General features: G+C 39.8%; 1 protein-coding gene across 14 annotated transcripts in view; it reads left to right on the top strand.

The window, feature by feature from the left end:
• NRG1 (neuregulin 1) overlaps positions 1 to 18,490 on the top strand; it is a 1,133,076-nt gene extending 1,114,586 nt beyond the window's left edge. For 5 of the 14 annotated variants that reach the window (XM_039463389.2, XM_074383887.1, XM_074383892.1 and 2 more), the window contains 6 exons: positions 1,607 to 1,630; positions 6,391 to 6,493; positions 8,419 to 8,545; positions 11,299 to 11,429; positions 12,206 to 12,412; positions 15,412 to 18,490. In XM_039463389.2, coding sequence (XP_039319323.2) covers positions 1,607 to 1,630; positions 6,391 to 6,493; positions 8,419 to 8,545; positions 11,299 to 11,429; positions 12,206 to 12,412; positions 15,412 to 16,066 — 1,247 coding nt within the window. In that variant the 3' untranslated portion in view covers positions 16,067 to 18,490. Of the gene's footprint in view, positions 1 to 1,606; positions 1,631 to 6,390; positions 6,494 to 8,418; positions 8,546 to 11,298; positions 11,430 to 12,205; positions 12,413 to 14,882; positions 15,025 to 15,411 lie in introns of all 14 variants that reach the window. The other 9 variants (XM_074383889.1, XM_074383891.1, XM_074383890.1 and 6 more) reach the window with 3 other exon arrangements.
• Positions 18,491 to 22,271: the final 3,781 nt, after the last annotated feature.

Raw genomic sequence — 22,271 nt, 5'->3', positions numbered from 1 at the left:
ACCTAAGTTGTTAACCCCTTTTGCTGTTAGTCAACCTATTTCGTGTCTCCTTTACTCTTCAGGGACACCCAGTGAGGCATGTGTTTGTTTAAAAAATATGTTGTTAATGGAAAATTACCATGTCCAAAGGCACTAAACAGGTCCACAGCAGAGGCAGGACCCAAAACCAAGATGATTGCAGCACACTCATCTCCTGCTTTTTCCCTGTCTACATGAGGTACTTTTACCATACCCAAATGCAAGTTTTCATAAGAGAAACACCCCTCCAGTGCATTTTTTCAAAATTAAGAGATGCCTTGCCATATCATTGGATAGCCCTCGTACCTCTAGAGGCAGTGATCAAAGAAAGAAAAGATAGATCTCAGTTGATATGCTGTCTCTCTTTCCTACCTACTTCCCAACCAAACATACATGCACGTGCACGTGCACATTCACACGGGGTGGGGGGCGGGGGGAGGAGAGAGAGAGAGAGAGAGAGAGAAGGGAAGTCCTAGAGCCTTCCACATCATAAAATTTGATTATCAGTTTCTGTTTTGAGAATGAAAAGTGTCATCCCGGGAGATTTTTTATTTTGCCCTCATTTTTCCCCACTTCCTCATTGGAGTCTCTGCAGATTCTGCTGTTCTTGCAATCCGGGAGTCTCTGGAGTCCCAGCTGCCAGGATTGCTTACTGTTGGCTCATTCCTTTGAGTACCCTCTCTGGGCAGCCCTGCAGGTACTCCGAGTGGCTGTGTGCATGGGAGTCCAGCATTCTGGAGAGGTTATCTAGCTGGCTCTCTGTTATTTAAAGGAGTAACAAGTTAAGATGAAAGACCTGGGAATTGGATCTTTCCCACTTAATTTTTTTTTTTTTTTACACTTTTAAAAAGTGAGGCATCAACTTGTCCCATGCCACACAGAATTTATATGAGAAAAACTAGGAGTCTGCAGTGTCCAAAGCCTCCGTTTGGGGTTTTGAGGCAGAAGTGTTTGTTACTTTCTGTGAATGAAATAGACAAGTGTTGAGGAAAGTGGAGGATTAGAAGAAGTAAAAGAGATACAGCTAAGAAAATAAATACATAATCAATGAGCAAGAAGTATTCGAGACCAACTACCCATAAACAATGAAAAAATCCAAGTCCAACCTGATAACATTTTTCAGACCAAATTACCATCCTCTTGGCTTCTGCTCCTGCCTCTGCCAATGGGTGTTAAAAAAGAATTTCACCTCCTTGGAACTTTGCTTCTGCCTTTTAAAAAAAGGAATTCAATAGTATCAAATGCCTTTTTCGATTTTAAAAATAATCTTTCCATTCCCAAACAAGGAAATAGTAAAGGGGATAGTTCAGCAACACAACTTCTCCCTCAGTAAGGTCTTTTAAGGGTTAATAAATGTATAGTGTGCTGGTATTTTGCACACCTCGTAAAAAGAGACGTTCCCTTTGTACACTCCCACAGGCATACCTGAGCACTGCTTCTTAACCACGCACCATTTGTCTGGTTCAATGTGCACGCACAGAGAGCCATAATAGTCATGTGTAATGTGTTTTGGAGTGCAGTGTAATGCTCTTTTCTGAAACTTTGTCCCTTTCTTTCTTTTTTTTTTGTCAACTTTCTGCATTGGCAGAGCATCTTGGGATTGAATTTATGGGTATGGACCAATCATCATTCCTTTTAGCCTGCAGAATTTAGAGCCTATGAGCTGAAATCTTTTCCCTTCCTACTCTTACCTTTCAGTTCCTAACTAATTTCCTTTTTCTTTAGAAGGGATCATACAGCTATAACAATGATTTCTCTACGTTCAATCTATGATTAGTTTACTGAAATGTTACTGAGTGCAGCAGGGTTTAGATTCCCAAGCATACTTCACTTAGAGTTTAAAACTGCTGCAAATTCACGTATATCCCATGCTGCTTAACCCACTGATTGGATCTGGCTATGCTGTTATTTAAAAGCTGGATAGTCGTCCTGTCCTTTATGTAGTATCACCTAAGTCCTGTCGTTTATGTAGTAGTACATAAAGGATGCAGGGGGAATCTATCCAGTGTCCAGAGAATAAAAGGTGTTTTAAATCCATCTACTTAAAAAACACACGGCATCTTAGCCTGATAGGATTTTGACATACAATGTAAAACTCATCTATTTAATATAGACGATGTAATGTATATAGAAAGCCCTTAACATTGCAACACATATTAAATGCACAGACTTGAATTACTCAGGTTTCCTGGAGATACTCAAGCACCACCCTAGTCAACTTCATTATCTTATAAGAAGGAAATCGAAGACAGAAAGAAAGCAGGCTTGTGCTATTTTAGGTGGAGATTCCAGTGGTAATGGAATTAAATTTGAGTCATGAAGATTATCCAGACAAGTAATCAAATAGAAAATTTCACACTGTGAATGTAAAAGAAAAATATATGAATATGTAAAATTTGGACACAGTCCTTCCGAAGGCCTTCATCCCTCATAGTTGGGATTGAAGACCAGTCTCTGGGGAGCAAGGAGCTGTGTGACCTTCCCAGTGACTCCACAGGGTCAGTCCAGCCTGTCTTTCTCAATGCTGCATGCAGTCCTGGACCATGGTTGGGTCAGTGACACAACGTCCTGATTCATAGAATATCTGGTCCCCATCCAGCTGGCTTCAGGGACATCATGTAGCAGGGGCATCCTACAGCTGCTGCCGCCTTTTGGATGATTATGTGGCAGTCTGTACATAATGTAGTTTCCACACTTTGTGGGAAATGAGGCAGTTGCAGGCTCTAGCAGCTACAGCGATTGCCCAGTGGGTTGCCCATTTCTTCCTTAAAAAAAAAAAAAAATTCAAGAGTAAACTATCAGTTTGATGAGAAGCCCCCAAATGCATGTGAATGGGCCTTTGTGCATCGCAGAATGTCTCCCAAGAAGGAGAAACACAAGGGGAGCACCTCAGTTACAGGGAGCACGTTGTCTACTGAGGGGAGCTATCTATTGGAGTTTCTTCCCTCAGGGAAAAAAGTGGTCCCACTTCTGAAACAGATCATTGGCCTACCCTGCAGGGAGGGAAAAAAATCTCCCATTGTTCATACCCTTCTATCCTTAACAGCGTATTTCTCATTTTATAGCTGGAGGGTCTGACTATAGAATGTATTGTTTCTGTCCCCAACAATGACGTCAAGGATAGTTCAGATATATAACTTCCCCCTCAGTAAGATGTTCTATGGGTTAGGAAGGACACAGGGTGCTGCTATCCCTACACTTCTCAAAGGTACAGTTTTCAGAGGTTCATAATTCCAGGCTGGCCAGTGTACTAAACCAGTTCATGGCACCCTTCAGGAAAATCGGACCTTAAAGGTCAAATACAACTGAGAAAGGTTAGGGCTCTGTGTCTTGGCCAGGCCAGATCAGACTGAAAAATGTCCATGATCTGGAAACACGTTAGTCCAGCCAAACCATGAAAACTCTGGGGCATTTCTGCTCATTGAGAGACAGACCCACCAATCAGAGTAAGGGACTCTTGTTTTTAGCCCTGTCTGTCTTTAATTTGCTCTTCTCCAATTGACCTCACACATAAGAAAATAATATGGCAAAAAAAGAGGTTAAAGAATTCATCGTTTATATTATTTTTCACCAAGTATTTTTCCTTGACCACATTCATAGTGTGGGATCACCTGATTGAGCAAAACTGTGAAAAAATCAAATAGAAATGTGGGTGAGAGTTGTAGTATATCTGGCCAATGCTGATGTGAATACAGGATTTTAATCCCACATCTGTATTCTATGGGCATTGGTCTGAATCAGCTCATTTTAGTGCTGTTACATTACCCTTTGGCCTTTACTGAGCTACCTCTTTATTTCCATGAAATGATCATTTTACTGGAAAACATGTATCTGCCTACACAGCGTAGAGAGAATGTACCCATCATTATGCACCATATGCTTCCAAACGCAGCTCCATCTATTCTTCTGTAATTAACAGCAACCAAAAGACAATTTGTCCAAAGAATCCCTGAGAGTATGCATGATGCCTTTTTTTCTTTTAGCCCTTGCCCATGTCTCCATTTCTGATGTTTGCAGAAGCATTTTCTCAGCTTCTTTCTAAAGATAGGATGTTAAGATGTCGGTAGAAAAGAATGAGTACAGGCTTGCCATCTTCAAAGAAGAAAATAGGGTAAAGAAAAGAGGGCAGTCAGCCAGGGCCTTCATCTCTTGGCAGTAATAGCTGCACTCCTATTTCTTCACCAACTCATCACAGCCAAGGAGCTGTGCTCTGCGTCCTGGGTCCCAGGGGGAAAGACCAATGAGGTGGCAGCTCTGCTTCTTAGACATGTGTTCTAAAACCTGATCAGGGTATGAAGAAGGGAGGCTACAGCAGCAGCAGCAACCAGATAACACCTCACAGAAATTAATTCCCTGTTCTGTGGCTGCAGGGGAGGGGAGGCAGCAGACACATGCAATTAACATGTCAGCACTCACATTCCATGTCCTCATCTGACTTCTGCTGCACACACACACAAATCCGTGACACCAACTCAATATCTCCTGGTGCATTATTTCACCGCAATGCACCAGCCGCTTCGCTTTCTAACTGTGGCTTCCACATGACTGCTAGCTTAGATTAGGAGTTATGCTGTATGGAATGACCCTTCCAACTTTGCATCCACCTTTTCTTCCCACCCAAGCATTTCCTCTCTCTGGTTTTCTTTTATTTATTTATTTTTCCTCCCTTAGTATCAGGCATGCTGTGCCAGGGACTTCAGATGGCTCCTTAACTTTTAACCTTGTTTTCCCTTCCTTGGTCTCTCTGTCATTCTGTCAGTCTGTCTGTCCTCTCAGTTTGTTTTTCCTATCCACCTTTTGATTTGTCTTTGTGTAATCTATGCAGCATTCTAGTCCTTTACCTACTGATTTCTCTTCTCCTTCTCCTCCTGTTAATAATCAATCAGTGCTATATTAATTTGATTTGACAATGTTCTTGACCTGTTCACTGGAATTTGATTATCATGGACTCGGCTTGTAGGAAATGTTTTGTTTCATGATAAGGTCCACTGTATCCTAGAAATTAAAATTCACTTTTTCATTTCAAGAAAACTTCCTGCAAGCTGCTCTCTCTCAAAAGAGAAGAAGGTGTAGTTGTGCCACCATGGATATGATACAGAAATATGCCTCAAGGGTCCCTTGTTGATGTGCAGATAAGTCAGCTCTGTTTGTACAGCATTCCCCAGTTCTTGACCAATTTATTGAGCATAACGTCAAGTAAATAGCTTACACTGCTTATTTCATACCAGTTGAGTTCTCTTTCTGAGTGAATGTGTGAAGATCTTCCAATAAATGTAATTAGACACCCTGAAAGCTCAGGTCCTAAGGGATCAGGGTCCCTATTAAATCAGCAAATCTTGTTAAGAACCTGACCTACCTTAGTATAATCAACTTATCCTCCAAAGAAACTAATTTAGCAAACAGAAAAAATTCCATGAATTAGCGAATGATTGCATTTGGGGTGCGGTAACACCTTCAGTTCAAAGTTCTAAGAGTCACACTTCCTGAGTATAACCTACATAAGCCCATGTGCCAAGTTGGCCAATGTACGAATGTGCGCTCTATTCCAAATCACACATCATTTGTACTGGTGACCTCTTTGGACAAATAAACTTGTTCCTCAGTACAATTGGTGGAGTAATTAGAATTGGCTTCCAAAGGACAAGTCTCCATTTGGGACCTTGACTGTCCTATGCATCATTTGGGATTTTCTTTGATACAGTGCCCTGCTACTTCATATTGTATGGCTTCTTGTGTTCACATTTTACTGTTAAATCACAGAGAGCCTGACTCAATTTACTAGTTAACTACAAGCCAAGTTCATTTTGCAAATGTCTTTGAATTTAATACATTTAAGTTAGAATGACTCTTTGTAAAGACCACTGGATATAAAATGATGATATAAAATAGCTGGGAAATACAAAAAGACCAGGGGCTGGGGGATAAGGAAGGGAGGGCCCTAGTGATGCCAATCCCAGCTCCTTTATTGGTGTTGACTCCTGTTGTCTTTGCAAGAGCTTTTTATATTTTATTTTGCAAGAGACTTTACAAAAAATAAAAATTGCAGAATTTTAACCAATAGTTATTTTACAATTAATGTTTATGATTTCCAATTTACTATCAACTACATATAGCTATAGCTTATAATTAGAGATCATTTTTTAGTATAAAATGTGTATAGTAAATGGCCCCAGTGGGCTTTGTTATTGATGTTCAAAGCATGAGTGCAGAGCATGTTGTACCTTAGCTATGTGTGTCAACATGAAGAATTGTCATGTATTTAATGTTCTTGTGAACATGGACAATGTCATGCAGCATGCCCACTGTTCATTTGTAGTCAGTCCTGGTGAGTGGAAATGACCTGTCATGACATCTGCTCTCATCCCTTTCCAGAGGCAGAGGAACTCTACCAGAAGAGAGTGCTGACCATAACCGGCATCTGCATCGCCCTCCTTGTGGTCGGCATCATGTGTGTGGTGGCCTACTGCAAAACCAAGTAAACCTTCCTCCTCCATGCCTTTCTCTCTCCTTAATGCAGAGCCAACTTACATGGCCAGTGCTTTGCAGAATCTGAGCTCCATAGCTTAGTCTTGGGGATTAAAAAAAAGGGGGGGGGAGTGGGGGAAGTTTACTTCCTCTAAATAATCCATTTTGAGGATATCTCCTAAACACAGAACTAGAAAGCTTTTTGCCTATTCATGTGAGAGTGTTTTAAAGATTTCTGATAAATGTCCACAGCCCCTGAATTAGTGGATAAAGAGGTGGAAGGACAGGCTTGTGTGGAAGGCGTGTATATGGGTGAGGTGAAGTGAAGATGCCTTGTTCTAAAAGGAACCAAAAGTCCATTTTAGAACTTAGAAATAATCAATTTCTCCCCTAAGGAAACTAATTTGCACCAAGAAAAACTTTCATGAGTTAGCGACTGAAGGCATTAGGGGTACAGTAGTACCTTTAGGTCAAAGGACTACTGAGAACAAGTCCAATTTACACTAAAATTTACCCGATAAAGGAAATCCTTCATGGTGTTTGAAATGCAGTTTTCTGAGCTATAGTGATCACTTTTCAATTCTATCTAATTAGGTTCCCAGTATAAATGCTCTCACAGTGTAAGGTATATAAAAGGAGTCTCAGGGGAGGAAAATCAAGCAAAACTTTCTTTGAAAAAATAAAAAAGAAAACATTAGAATAGATTTAGGTTCCCTATATTTGGCCTTTAAGTCGGATCCATGTTAACAAATTCAATTACTATGTGACATGAGTTCTCTTCACTTTTCTCTCCTACATATAACTTACATTTCAAGTCTCATATAATGTTAAATTTACAAGGTTTTTTGAAAGAATGTTGCTTCTTAATACTCTCTTGCCAAACCACCCATGGGAATATTTTCATAATCTAAATGTTGCGTTGAGGAAGAAAAATAATATGCTTTTACCACAAAATCCAGAGCATGGATTGTACTTTCTCAATATCCCATGATGTAGTGTATTGCCCGAATTAAGTGATAGAGATAAGCCTTCATGGAATCGACCTGGTGAGTCTCATTCAATTCCATCTCAGTATTCACTGCCTAATTACACAAAAAGTGTTACCAGAGTAGGATCACGTTACAGTTGTGCCAAAGTCCATTGGCACAATATGTCCACATTCTCACTCATATACATGGACTACATCACAAATGTGCTAACTGTGTATATTCAAAACTCAGTTCATTTCCTTAAGAGACCCCAGGAAAAACTATAAATGAAGTCAGTCTTATAAATTCTATAGCACATTTTTTTTTTTTTTGAGATACATTCTGGCTCTGTCACCCAGGCTAGAATGCAGTGACACAGTCTCAACTCACTGCGAACTCCACCTCCCAGGTTCAAGTGATGCTCATGCCTCAGCCTCCCGAGTAGCTGGAACCACAGGTGCATGCCGCCAGCCCAGCTAATTTTTGTAATTTTTGTAGAGACTGGGTTTCTCCATGTTGCGCAGGCTAGTCTCAAACTCTTAGACTCAAGTGATTCTTCTGTCTCTGCCTCCCAAAGTGCTAGGCTTACAGGCATGAACCACCATGCCCAGCCCAGCACAAATTATTATCTAAGAAATAAGTGTCCATTTGTAAGACTTAGGCAAAGATGGATTGATTAGGAACATTAGGATTTTAGTCAATTATCAACTTATTTGTGTTATCCTCTTTTATTTCTTGTCTCTCAGTAAAATCACTAAATTTCCATAAGAATCCCATATGGCTTTTTTTCGTAAGGATGTGTGATTTCACTTATTCTGGGATAGAGTGGACACACTCCCTTCCCTCTTCCTCATCACCAATCTATTGCCTTGAATTACTCATAGGTGTTGGTAGAATAAAGATTTGGCTCCGCTATGAAATGTACATAATCAAAAAAATAAATAAATGCTCCCTTTTTTATGTACAGGAAACAGCGAAAAAAGCTTCACGACCGTCTTCGGCAGAGCCTTCGGTCTGAACGAAACAACATGATGAACATTGCCAATGGACCTCACCATCCCAACCCACCCCCGGAGAACGTCCAGCTGGTGAATGTACGTTGATTCTGGCCAGTGTAAAAAACTGAGCCTCTCTCCTCTGTTCAGACGCCTTGAAGTTTATTTTTGAAAGCTCTTAAGCTTTTAGCTGCTGCCATTAATCACCATGGCTTCCAGGAATCCAGGTTTTTGCCAGGAGAAAATAATGGGAACATTTTTTAAAGTGGATTTGGTTACTGTAAAATCAGCACATTTCCTCTTATAAAGTGTTCATTAAGGGGTTGGAATAATAGTGTTGAGTTTGTTCAGCAAGGAGGCTATAGCTGGGGCTTGCGTGGAGAGGGAGAGGAGAAAACAAAATTAATAGTACAATAATCAAAAAGAATTTTTTATATATATCTTAGAAATACAGGCTACTCCAGTCTGTAACTGATTGGTACAGATAACCGAGCAAAGAGTTTCAGAGTTATTTTCTTAGGGGCACGTCACAGTGCCTGATGATTTACTGATTATGATTTCTAAAGGATACTGATTTCCTTTAGGGTGTGGAAAGGTCAAGTGACTTATCAAACAAGCTTCTCAGCAGCAAAGGAGAAGCGTGTCATGCCAGCTTCTTCCCTGGCCCTTTCAAAGTGACGTCAAGCCCTCCAGATAAAATGTGTCCATAATCATTAAAATATTTTGTTTATACTGTACCGACCACTCAGCATTCAGTTTTTTAAAAATACAACTAGATGATAGAATATTAGACTCTGGAGAGTTTGAAGATACTATCTTTCAAATCTCTTTTTTACAGATAAGGGTCAGAGCTGCACTCTCTCTTGGCTTTCCGACTATTGCTCCTTCTATTCCAGCATAATCCTTCTCTTTACAAATTATTGCTATGATGTATGGTTTTTACATAATACACAAAACTTGAAGATTCTATTGAAGTACCATTTTCTATCCTATAGAAAAAAAGTATATTTTGAGTGGAACAGATACATCATAGACCCAACTACAGAGTTGGTGGTTACTAAACTATCAGCAAGTCTTGTAGCAAAGACCTTTGAGTCTTTGTTGGAGCAAGGTGCTTATAGGTCAACATACTCTGTTGCTTTTCCACCCTCTAACGGCGTTCATCACAATGTTCTGCACATTTGATAATTGTATTTGCTACAAAAGGAACTATAATCTGTCCCTATACATGTTACGATATATAAAAGGTAGAATGACTGCCTGGATTCCATTTACTGCTCCTGTGGTGCACCTTTGGGCTTTAACCTTTCTCAACCTTGTTTCTTCATTATAAAAACAGACTTAAAAACAATGCCTACTTCAGAGACCATTCGTGAGTTTTAAATAAGGTAATTTGCATAAAGCACTTAGCCTAGTGGCATTTAGTGAGTGTTCAATAATCGTTAAGTATTACTTTCATTACATTCACTGAGCTTGCATTGCCTCCCAAGAAGCAATAGTGAAATGGTGCAGGGACTAGAAGTAGGTCACTGGGAATCCTTTCCTTAAATCAGGTTAGCTGTACTTCCCAGGAAGATCCACATGGAAGAGCCTTTCCACTATGAGAACCAGCTAGAGTTGTAAGCATAATTCAAGTTGTATATTTTTGGATCTTCATGAATGTATTTAGAGGCCACGGACGATCAGACTATAAAGTGCCTTATTTCATAAAAGAGTATTCTTTTCTATTGGTTTTCTTATTATTTAACTCAATTTGGTATAAATACTAACAGCATTTAAAACGCAACTTCAAAATAGGCCTCCGTCCCTAATAGAAACAGTAAAAACTACTGTGGTTTGCTGGTGAAAATAAGGTAGCATCTGGCTAGGTGTGGTGGCTCATGCCTGTAATCCCAGCACTTCGGGAGGCAGAAGTTAGTGAATCATCTGAGGTCAGGAGTTTGAGATCAGCCTGGCCAATATGGTGAAACCCCATCTCTGCTAAAAATACAAAAATTGGCTGGGTATGGTGGCATGTGCCTATAACCCCAGCTATCTGGAGGCTAAGGCAGGAGAATTGCTTGAATCCAGGAGGCAGAATCTTCAATGAGCCAAGATTGCACCAGCACTCTCCAGCCTGGGCAACAGAGCAAGGTTCCATCTCAAAAAAAACAAAGAAAGAAAGAAAGAAAAGAAAGTAGAATCTACCTGCACTAAATAGAAATGTCCTTCATATTTTATGTGCTTTGTCAAGATGTGTGACTTGACAATTGTTAAGTCCCTCAAATTTATCAGTAGTCTTGTTAGCCCTACCACTGATAATAAGTTAAACATTTCAATGACATTAGTAGGGCAATGTGGGCACTAGGAAATGGAAAGAGAAAGATAAGTCCAAAATATAGAGGTTTAAAATTATTTTTTCTAGTGCTTTGAAATCTGAAATTATACAAGCCATCTCTCTACTTCCATTTCAGTCAAATAGCATTTAGCTATCTTCAACTTGCAATAACAATGAAACAAATGAATATTGGATGAATGTTTGTATGGAATTCTAGTCATGTTATTTAATTGAAAATAAAATAGAAGAAATAGGCCTTTTGCTGATAAAATGTAGTTGGGATTCTGGGCCCTACTTTGGATGCACATTCATAGAGTTTTTAATTATTCATCTAATCTAAAAGCCACGATAGTCCAGGACAGGATTTTCCATCTAGCTATTGGAGAAACAAAATTTATTACAAAGCATGTGTACAAGACTAGATTTTTTTTATGTTTGTGTTAGTATTTTTATTTACAGTGTTAGTATTTTTATTTACATGATAATATTAGTACTTTGATGTGAATCTTAAACCTGTGTCTTTTTGTTCATCCAGCAATACGTATCTAAAAACGTCATCTCTAGTGAGCAGATTGTTGAGAGAGAAGCAGAGACATCCTTTTCCACCAGTCACTATACTTCCACAGCCCATCACTCCACTACTGTCACCCAGACTCCTAGCCACAGGTATGAGAATCTGAAAATTCCATGGCTTTTCTCTCGGAGCGAGTTGTTGCACATTGCCTTTTGATACTACTGCTTGAGAAAAGGGGCCATGAAATGGATGGTCTTTGGGCAGCAACAGATTTTGAAAATCAGCTGGCTTTGCCCTTAATTCCTGCATAAAGTTGAACCTCAATTTTTTCATTACCAAAAAGAGATAATTATGCCTACTCCACAGGGCCGTTGTTTCTCATACCTGAGATTGTCTTTACTCATGCCCTGCTACTGCTACCCTGTGACAAGTCTGCCTTTGGCTCTGCATAATACTTAGAAGTCGACTTCTTTCAACAATTGGATTGCTCTGGAAAATGCACATGAGAATCGGTTAAATAGCAGAACCCTAAATTCTCAAATGCCTTGGCGATCGCCATCTGAATGCACTCACTCTACCAAGAGCAATGCTAGACCTCCAAATGTAGCTCGTACAACAAAATGTTTCTTTAAGCCACTCCAAGAACAGAGAGACTATAATTATACCATATGGAGTGGCATTCGATAAATATTTATTGAATGAGTGAACAAGTGACTAGACTGTATCCTTACAAAGCCCAACTGAATCAGGATCCTCTCTATAGCAAATTATCTTCGTGGCGATTCTGTTCGGAAACAAATGATGTTGCAGTGATCTCCTGATGCATCAGTAGTTTGAAACATTTGTCAGAATCCATTCCTTTCATTTCCATTTTTCGCATATAATTTTTGAATGAAATACATCATTGCCTCTCCCATTTCCTCCGCAGCTGGAGCAACGGACACACTGAAAGCATCCTTTCGGAAAGCCACTCTGTAATCATGATGTCATCCGTAGAAAACAGTAGGCACAGCAGCCCAACTGGGGGCCCAAGAGGACGTCTTAATGGCACAGGAGGCCCTCGTGAATGTAACAGCTTCCTCAGGCATGCCAGAGAAACCCCTGATTCCTACCGAGACTCTCCTCATAGTGAAAGGTAAAACCGAAGGGCAAAGCTACTGGAGAGGAGAAACTCAGTCAGAGAATCCCCATGAGCACCTGCGGTCTCACCTCAGGAAATCTACTCTAATCAGAATAAGGGGCAGCAGTTACCTGTTCTAGGAGTGCTCCTAGTTGATGAAGTCATCTCTTTGTTTGATGGAACTTATTTCTTCTGAGCTTCTCTCGTCGTCCCAGTGACTGACAGGCAACAGACTCTTAAAGAGCTGGGATGCTTTGATGCGGAAGGTGCAGCATATGGAGTTTCCAGCTCTGGCCATGGGCTCAGACCCACTCGAGGTCTCAGTGTCCTCAGTTGTCACATTAGAGAGATGGCATCAATGCTTGATAAGGACCCTTCCATAATTCCAGTTTGCCAGTTATCCAAACTCTGATTCGGTGGTCGAGCTGGCCTTGTGTTCTTATCTGCTAACCCTGTCTTACCTTCCAGCCTCAATTAAGTCAAATCAAGGGCTATGTCATTGCTGAATGTCATGGAGTGGGGGGCAACTGCTTGCCTTCCACCCTATAGTATCCCTTTTATGAAATTCCAAGAAGGATGAATAAATAAATCTCTTGGATGCTGCGCCTGGCAGTCTTCACAGGTGGTTTTCAAAGCAGATACTGCCTTCGAGATGGCCCTTTATTCCAAAATGTTTTGGCTTTCCTTTGGGGAGATTGGGTTGGGTTGGGGGAGTTATAGCAAAGGTAAAATAAAGAATGGAGGAAAGCAAACAAAAGAGATATTAAATAGTAATTATTGAATTCATAGATTCTCTTTCTCCATTTTCACCTGAGCTGGAAGATGACCAGTATTTCTAGCCCATCAGTAAGCTATTACCTGTTCTTATGTGTTTGCAAGTCCACTGAGTTTTACTTTATTTTATTGTCATCTCAGTCTAATCTTTGACCATTTACTAAAAGGTTTACATAATGTCAAATCCCTACTTACGTGGTAGTTGCAAGGGTGGAGATGACTTTGATAGAGCCTTTCCACTCGTGGAATGGGAAGTACTTCCAGTAAAAAATAATACATTCTGGGCTTGCAGGCCTGTTGATTACTTCTTCAAGGGCCTTTTCCCCAAAATGATATTTTAGAACGTTATGGAATTTATGAAATCAGAGGTAAGCTGTTACCTGTTTGTTTGCAAGTCTGCTGAATTGTATTTTATTTTTACTTTATTTTATTGTCATCTGAGGCTAATCTTTGACCATTTACTAAAAGGTTTACATTAATGTCAAATTCATATTTATGTGGTAGTTACACGTGTAGACTAAGCTGACTTTGACAGACTCTTTTCACTCATGGACTGGGAAGTACTTACAATAAAAAATGACACATTCTGGGCCTGCAGGCCTGTTGGTTACTTCTTCAAGGGCCTTTCCCCAAAAATGATATCTGAGAACATTATGAAATTTATGAAATCAGAGGTTTCCCTGCAACCAATCAATGGAAAAGTAGGCAGGGTTTAAATGGTTTTAAAACTTTGGTCTTATATCCATATTTATGTGCTAAAGAAGTCTATCAATTCTATTTCAACCTTTTTTTGAAACATGAAAAGGAAGTTAGAGATGAAATCTTTCTTCATCACTACAAGTGATATTTATCCTTAAATGTTTACATTTCCCTGCTGTGCTGGGCTTCCAGACAGTATCTAGGACTACAAAATATTCCTAAACCTAGAGATTATGGAGAGAAAAGATGAATCACTTTGATACGCTGGTTGAATTTGAATTAGCATTCCTGAGAGCTTAATTTAAGTACCCTCAAAACCAAAAGTCTGAAGACGCAAAGCCTGCATATTTCAGTTTCTCAGGCATGTTCCCAGTTTAGAGACAGCTAACTCTCACATCTGTATTACTGCTAGTCATGGAAAAGCAGAAAGGTTCATAGGTTTTCTGTTCCTGTTAGTGAGAGTTCAGACAATGGCATTCAGTGTCATCTCAGGTCATGCCAAATTAGACTCTGTGAATGCCAGTGTGAAGAAAAGAGTCATTTAGTGCTGTGCATTCGTAACATTTTATCAAAAGCTCAGAAATGTGACTCTGAATAAGCCATGTCTTCCCCAGTGCCAAAAGTTGGGCCTTCCTATACTGGGGGAAGAATGCATGGTATGGAGAAACCAACGTGCTCAGTGCCCTGATGGCAAGAATCACTCAGCAGTATCAGACATAGCACGACAGAAGGTAACCTGGGGGCATCCTGAAAGACATTAACCAAAGACTGATGTAGCTGTGAGTTTGGAAGAGAGATAGACCAAAGACTGGACATAGCCTCCACTGGGGTAACTGTGAAGCCAAGATTAGGTTCTCTCAGGCTTACCTTTGACTGTGTTGGACACTGGGATGGATAGTTCCAACTTGAATGTTAACTAGTTGCATTTCATGGAAAAAATGAAAAGCACACAAATGTATGACACTGTTGTCAGGAATCAATCTAAGTTACTATGCTCTTTTTTTTTCATAAGACATAACCTTATAGCTGAGCTAAGGAGAAACAAGGCACACAGATCCAAATGCATGCAGATCCAGCTATCAGCAACTCATCTTAGATCTTCTTCCATTCCCCATTTGGGCTTCATTCTCTAAGACCCCTTGGCCTTTAGGAAGGTATAGTATTTAAGTAATACTTCTTTCCCTTCCGAATCCCTGAGCCTTGGTCCTTATATAAGCTGAGAGGTTTCTAGGACCTAATGCCTTCTTGTCTTGGCTCATATGCCTTTATTTATAATTGTGATGAGATTGAAAATCCCAAAGGCTTTGATGAGCTAGGCAATTTAGCTGATCTTTGCATGCACTTCTGTGAGGAAACTCTTGGCTACATAATTTTCGATTCCAAGGGTATGGAATTTCCTAGCGTAAATAATTGAGCAGTCTACAATGAATAGAAATTCTCTGTTCTCTGATGATGTAATATCATGACTCTGTCCCCTTACCTTCCCTGCTATGTACCTCTTATTCCACCACACTTATGTAGGGTATTCTGTGCTCACACAGGTATGTGTCAGCCATGACCACCCCGGCTCGTATGTCACCTGTAGATTTCCACACGCCAAGCTCCCCCAAATCACCCCCTTCGGAAATGTCTCCACCCGTGTCCAGCATGACGGTGTCCATGCCTTCCATGGCGGTCAGCCCCTTCGTGGAAGAAGAGAGACCTCTACTTCTTGTGACACCACCGAGGCTACGGGAGAAGAAGTTTGACCATCACCCTCAGCAGTTCAGCTCCTTCCACCACAACCCCGCGCATGACAGTAACAGCCTTCCCCCTAGCCCCTTGAGGATAGTGGAGGATGAGGAGTATGAAACGACCCAGGAGTACGAGCCAGTCCAGGAGCCTGTTAATAAACTCGCCAATAGCCGGCGGGCCAAAAGAACCAAGCCCAACGGCCACATTGCTAACAGATTGGAAGTGGACAGCAACACAAGCTCCCAGAGCAGTAACTCAGAGAGTGAAACAGAAGATGAAAGAGTAGGTGAAGATACACCTTTCCTGGGCATACAGAACCCCCTGGCAGCCAGTCTTGAGGCAACACCTGCCTTCCGCCTGGCTGACAGCAGGACTAACCCAGCAGGCCGCTTCTCGACACAGGAAGAAATCCAGGCCAGGCTGTCTAGTGTAATTGCTAACCAAGACCCTATTGCTGTATAAAACCTAAATAAACACATAGATTCACCTGTAAAACTTTATTTTATATAATAAAGTATTCCACCTTAAATTAAACAATTTATTTTATTTTAGCAGTTCTGCAAATAGAAAACAGGAAAAAAAAACTTTTATAAATTAAATATATGTATGTAAAAATGTGTTATGTGCCATATGTAGCAATTTTTTACAGTATTTCAAAATGAGAAAGATATCAATGGTGCCTTTATGTTATGTTATGTCGAGAGCAAGTTTTGTACAGTTATAGTGATTGCTTTTCCACAGTATTTCGGCAAACCCTCTCATAGGTTCCGTTTTTGCTGGCTTCTTGTGCATTGCATTATGACGTTGACTGGATGTATGATTTGCAAGACTTGCAGCTGTCCCTCTGTTTGCTTGTAGTAGCACCTGATCAGTATGTCTTGTAATGGCACATCCGTCCGATAACGCCTCTCTTGTGTATGAAGTTTTCTTTGCTTTCAGAATACGAAATGAGTTGTGTCTACTCTGCCAGCCAAAGGTTTGCTCATTGGGCTCTGAGATAATAGTAGATCCAACAGCATGCTACTATTAAATACAGCAAGAAACCGCATTAAGTAATGTTAAATATTAGGAAGAAAGTAATACTGTGATTTTAAAAAAAAAAAAACTATATTATTAATCAGAAGACAGCTTGCTCTTACTAAAAGGAGCTTTCATTTACTTTCTTTGCGTTTATTTTTTCTTGACAAAAAGCAACAGTTTTAGGGATAGCTTAGACAAATGGGTTCTGGCTTGCTATCAGGGTAAACCTAACACTTTACAGGAGGACTCACTGTCACTTTCTCTCTGGGGGACTGATCCAGCGGCTTCTCTAGTTGAAGATCAAACCACAGCTGATAAAGGTGCAATCATTTCTGACTTGTATTTTTCACTGATTTTGAGCTAGTGATTGGTTGTGTTTTCTCGGCTCAGAAGGAGGCATATTGCAGCACAAAAAGTCCAGGCCAGACAGTACATGCAGCATTTTGTCTGAAGTACTTCTAGAGTCAAACATGCCTGCTATATGTAGCAGTGACTTGTCATCACAGGGAAATAGTTCTGTCATAGAGTGTTCAGAAGGAATGACCATATAGGTGGAGAGAAGCTTGATGACTCGGTTGAAATTTTAAAATGTGGATGACCACCCCTTTCTACCCCTTATTTTTCTCTCATTTTTCCATGTTGCCTTGATCAGGTCATAACTATGCATGAACACTTTTATCAGGAATGGCCGATGTATATGTGATTTGTGATTAGTTAGAACTTTCCACAAGTCATGATTCATCAGGAAATGTCGATCCTTTTGGAAAAATTGCACCGTTACTTGCAGAAGTGACGCCCACCTGTGTCCTGACCTCTCCATTTACAGGCTCCACCACCCATTTCCCTCACCTCCTTTAATTTTTGCTTTATTGTCATAAAGTAGGACTAAGATTGGTCTAAACATTGCATGTTCTCTTGTGATGCTAAATCAAAGGAAGGCCTATAAGTATTAACATTTGAAATAACTGCTAATTCAGGAAAATGGAAGAAAAAAGTTATTTGAAACACAGAACCCATTTCATGGCCTGCCTGATATCTGTGAAATCAGGGCTGGAGTTTAGGTTTCATGTAACCTCCCAGGTGCCATGAAACAAATAGGAACCAGGTTATTGGTGGGGGAAGGTTCATGAAGTCAGTGAGACTCATTGCTTATTATTTGCGAGTGAACTGAATGTATTTCTTCACCAAATCTTGATGTGAAAAATTAAAAAGAAGAAATGACATGCAAGTAGGTCTTAGCAGAAAAATGCAGGCTGGGCATGGGTCATGTTACACTCCCACATGCTTCTGCAATCCACAGAGATGGCTCTCTGCAGGGTCTTGAAGTTACTGTTAGTATTTGGTATTTCAGATTTTTCCATCACTGTTCACATGCCACTTTCTCTGTTCTCGGTGGTATCCTCATTTGCTTTTTAACCTACACTGAGGAGCCTCTGTCAACCTGTACTGATTTTTCAATTCTGCAGAAATGAGTAAGCTGACAGCATGGGGAAGGAAACAGTCAGTCCAGTGGAGTTCTCTAAATTATTTTAACATTGCCTTTGAAGGCCTTGACTCATCCTCAGCTATTTCAATAAAGAAATTCCTACCATGAATTAACAACCCTAAAAATTCAAGTTTCAAATTCTTTGGGCATTGGGGTACTCAGATGTCCCATTATGGAAGAATTTTGAGAATAAATAGAACCTTCTGTTGAGAACCATGAGCAACATTTTTCTTACTATAAGAATTGCTATACATTTTCCAATTGCAAATATATATGAAAATTGCAGACAAGAGGAAGTTTTATGTCCAACTTGATTCTGATCACTCACAGAGGTGGCATGTTATTATAATTGGGACATCCTTTGAACCCTTGATAAGAAAGGCCAACTGGTCAGGGCCACCTGCCATGGCCACTAGATTTGTGTTCACAGGGATATCTCTGTGATGCTTGTCACATCACTCTCGGCCACTTCTGTTAATAAATTCAGGCAGTGCAGTGGCAATCGCAGTGTGACCCTATGTTCCCAGAATATGGAAAGCTATCCTGGGTTTTAAGGCAGTAGAAATTGCCCAGGATTTTGACAGCAACTTTGTTTCCCGGGTCTAAAATCATATTCCACTGAGGTGTATGCAGTGGAGCATAATACATGCAAATACATGCAAAATTCTGTCTCACCTAAGATTCACTTTCTTACTTTCCCTTCCTGCCTGCTATGACTTTTGCCCCCAGGAGTGCCTGGACAGCATTCTAGTTTCTACAAAATGGTCTTCTGTGTGGGTGAATGTGTCCCAAACCTGCTATCTCTTTCTTGTTTCAGTGTGACTGTCTTGATATAGGTAGAGTTTATCCAGGGTAACTTGCTCAGTAACTACTCCTTTTTATGGCCTGGGGTTAAAAGGCGCATGGCTCACATTGATGAAAATAAGGAAGGCCTGGTCTTATCTTTGTATTAATAATTCTGGCTGCATTCCACCAGCCAGAGATTTCTATCTGCAAAGACCTATGAAACACTAAAGAGAAATGTAGAAAGAAGGAAATGGCCACATATCACAAGTTCTATTATATATTCTTTTGTAAATACATATTGTACATTACTTGGATGTTTTCTTATATCATTTACTGTCTTTATGAGTTAATGTCAGTTTTTACTCTCTCAACTTACTATGTAACATTGTAAATAACATAATGTCCTTTATTATTTATATTTAAGCATCTAACATATAGAGTTGTTTTCATATAAGTTTAAGATAAATGTCAAAAATATATGTTCTTTTGTTTTTCTTTGCTTTAAAATTATGTATCTTTTCCTTTTTCTTTTTTTTTTAAATAATTTATTGTTCAGGAGAAAGAATGTATATGTAATTGAAACTATCTGAAGAATGCACATTGAAGGCCGTGAGGTACTGATAAACTAAAGAATTTATTATTCAAAATACTAAGCAATAAGTAATTGTGATTTATTTAAAGTTTTGTCCATTTTCCATGAAAGACATACTGCAATAAAAATGCTCCTCTGTGGAGACCTGGGAGTGTTGCTCAGCAGACTACAGCTTCAGTCTGTTAGATCAGCTCCTTTCATCTCATCCCCACAGCTGTGCTAATTTAGGATTGTGTTCTATGAACCCCGAGATCATCTTGTCTGTCCATCGCTTTTGCCAAACCGCCTGTTCTCGAATCGTCTTCTCCCTGTCAGTGCTGTTTATCACTTTCTTCCTTGTTGAAGAGGCCACACAACCAGATAGTATGACGTTTCCTTTTTCCTACATATGAGATAATAGAGAGAGAATATTTTAGGGCATGACTGCCTGGATCCTGGCTGTTGCTATGTTTTGTAGTGACAGTAAGAAACTCCCTCAGACTAACGAAAATGTCAATGTGCCATTCAATCACGAAAGGCAAAGAAAAATGCTTTCATGGTTCAAATAGTCCAATGGCCCATAGTGGCCTAAAAGGCAGCCAGTTGAGACCCGGCCATCCTTCTCTTCCCTATAGCACCAGTTAATTGACTTTCATCAGGCCCACAATTTATGGATTCACAATTTTAGAAGAGGAGAAGGCCAAGTTGGGTCCATTCCCCTTATTCTGTCAATAAAACAAATCAAACTCATGTCTATCTAACTGCTCAGGGAGGAGCCTTTACATGAGCAAATTCTCATATTCTAAGACTGAGTCATAGAAATGAGGGTATTACTTTTCTTATTGCAATTAACCTAGACAAAAGCCATATTTTAACGAGTAGATATTTGCATGGTACCTTTCACGTATTTCCAGCATTTTGCTCTTTATTACAATTAGGTTAAGAGCTTCCAAAGTATATGGAGCAAAGGTCAGCAATCCTTTGGGGTGAGCAGTGGTCTCCTTTGGAGTTAGGGGATAACCCGAGACTTCCCACCAACATCCACCTCCATCTATGTACGCAATTCCTATTACCGAGTTTCTGCTCCACCAGGATCATTTCCAGACATTCTGGATGTCCAGGAGATTTAAATTGAAGCTTTTGACTGAGCTAGTTTTTTCTATTTATATTAATAAATTTTCGAAAAATGCTTGAAATCTTCACATTTGCAACAGCTTTCGTTTTTATGCACATACACGAACACCCAGAGAGACAAAAATTCCCAACAGATACTCCCTGAAAGCCATCACACTCTTTCACTTGCTCTAGAGTCAATCAGCCAACCAGCCATGCAGAATAATGTCTGAGAATAATAACTAAGAATAATGTCTCAAACTTAAAGGCTGAGACATTATTCTCAGTTTCTGCTGTGGCTTTGTACCCAAATTGAACACTATAAGCAGTGATCGTAGTAATTTTGTTTAAAATTGTTTGCCTGGGATATAGTAATTGAGGCAGAAGCACATATGTGAAGAAGGTGAGGTGCTTTGGAAAGAGTGAAGACTCAGACTCACCTGTAGCCAGACTGAATATCTGGATAATTACTACAATTCTCCCTTCTTGGTCAAAACCATACTATCTCTTAATTTTCATCCCCAGGCTGGCTCTGGAAACAAGCAAACCTGAGTCTCTCCAGTCATTAGATTTCTTTTCTGTCCTAACCACAAATGACAAAAGAACTTGATGTTCATGATATGGGGTTAAATAAGGCAGATCTGAAACCTAGAGACTCAAGATGCTGGAAGGAGTGGAAAGTTTAGCTGAGTTTATATGAATCACTTTGTGCTCTATGTCTGGCTTGTCCTCTTTGAAACTGGTTTAATAAAGTAAATGTATGGAAACTAATCCTCCAAAAGATTAATTTGGCAGGAAATACAAATACTTTCACTTTATGAAAGACAAAACTCTCTGTTGCTCCAGGAAGCTGCAATATTCCTAACCTTTAAGGTTGTTGTTGAGTGGGGTGATCAGACATCTTGAGGCTCCCGTTGACCTCCTGGTACTGCGATTAGTGGACTTCTCTGGGTAGCTACTGATTTTGAATTTTAAGTACACTTCAAAACTTTATCCACCAGTGAAACAGAAAAAGAGTTTGGTTACCTGGAGGAAACCTATTGTGATCTACCCGAGCTTTTTAAAAACAGACTAGGAGAAGAAAATCAGTAATTTTTAAAGAAGAGACAGAGAATGGGATAATAGTTTCATCCAGGATCTCTTTCTAACCCTTTCCCTTCCAATCAACTTATTGGAACAAAATTGGAAAGAAAAAAAGACATCTCTGCCCACCCCACAGCATGCAGAAAAGGCTAAAAGAATTACTCCGCAGATCTGAACGTCTTTAATGGCTTATGTACAGATTTGCTAATATAGAGATAAATGAACTATTAAATAAAAATCACATTTTATAGTATTTTTGTGGCTTAAAACATCCTTTATCTCTTTCTTGTTCTCTTTACATGATATGGTAAGCGATGAAGAAAATTTAGGCTCAGGAAGGTTAAAACCTTTCTTGGAGTTACACGTCTTAGCGAGCTGCAGAGCTGACATTTATACCCTGTTTTTCTGACCACAAATCCTGTTTCTTTCTGTTGTATTCTTCCCCTTTCCCTGCCTCCAGCACAAATAGGTCTTTTATTTTCAACCCTTCTTTATGTGTACAGTATGTTACATCTACAGCTAAGATTCTTTTTAGAAAAACGTGACCCCTTCCAGCTTTGGTGTAGAGTTATTCCAGAAGCTTATTTGCTTGGCTTAGTCATTCTAGG

Source organism: Saimiri boliviensis, chromosome 13, assembly GCF_048565385.1.
Source record: "Saimiri boliviensis isolate mSaiBol1 chromosome 13, mSaiBol1.pri, whole genome shotgun sequence".
Classification (NCBI taxonomy): Eukaryota; Metazoa; Chordata; class Mammalia; order Primates; family Cebidae; genus Saimiri; species Saimiri boliviensis.
The sequence above is the reverse complement of the archived record's forward strand: the minus strand, read 5'-3'. Positions and strand labels throughout refer to the sequence as shown.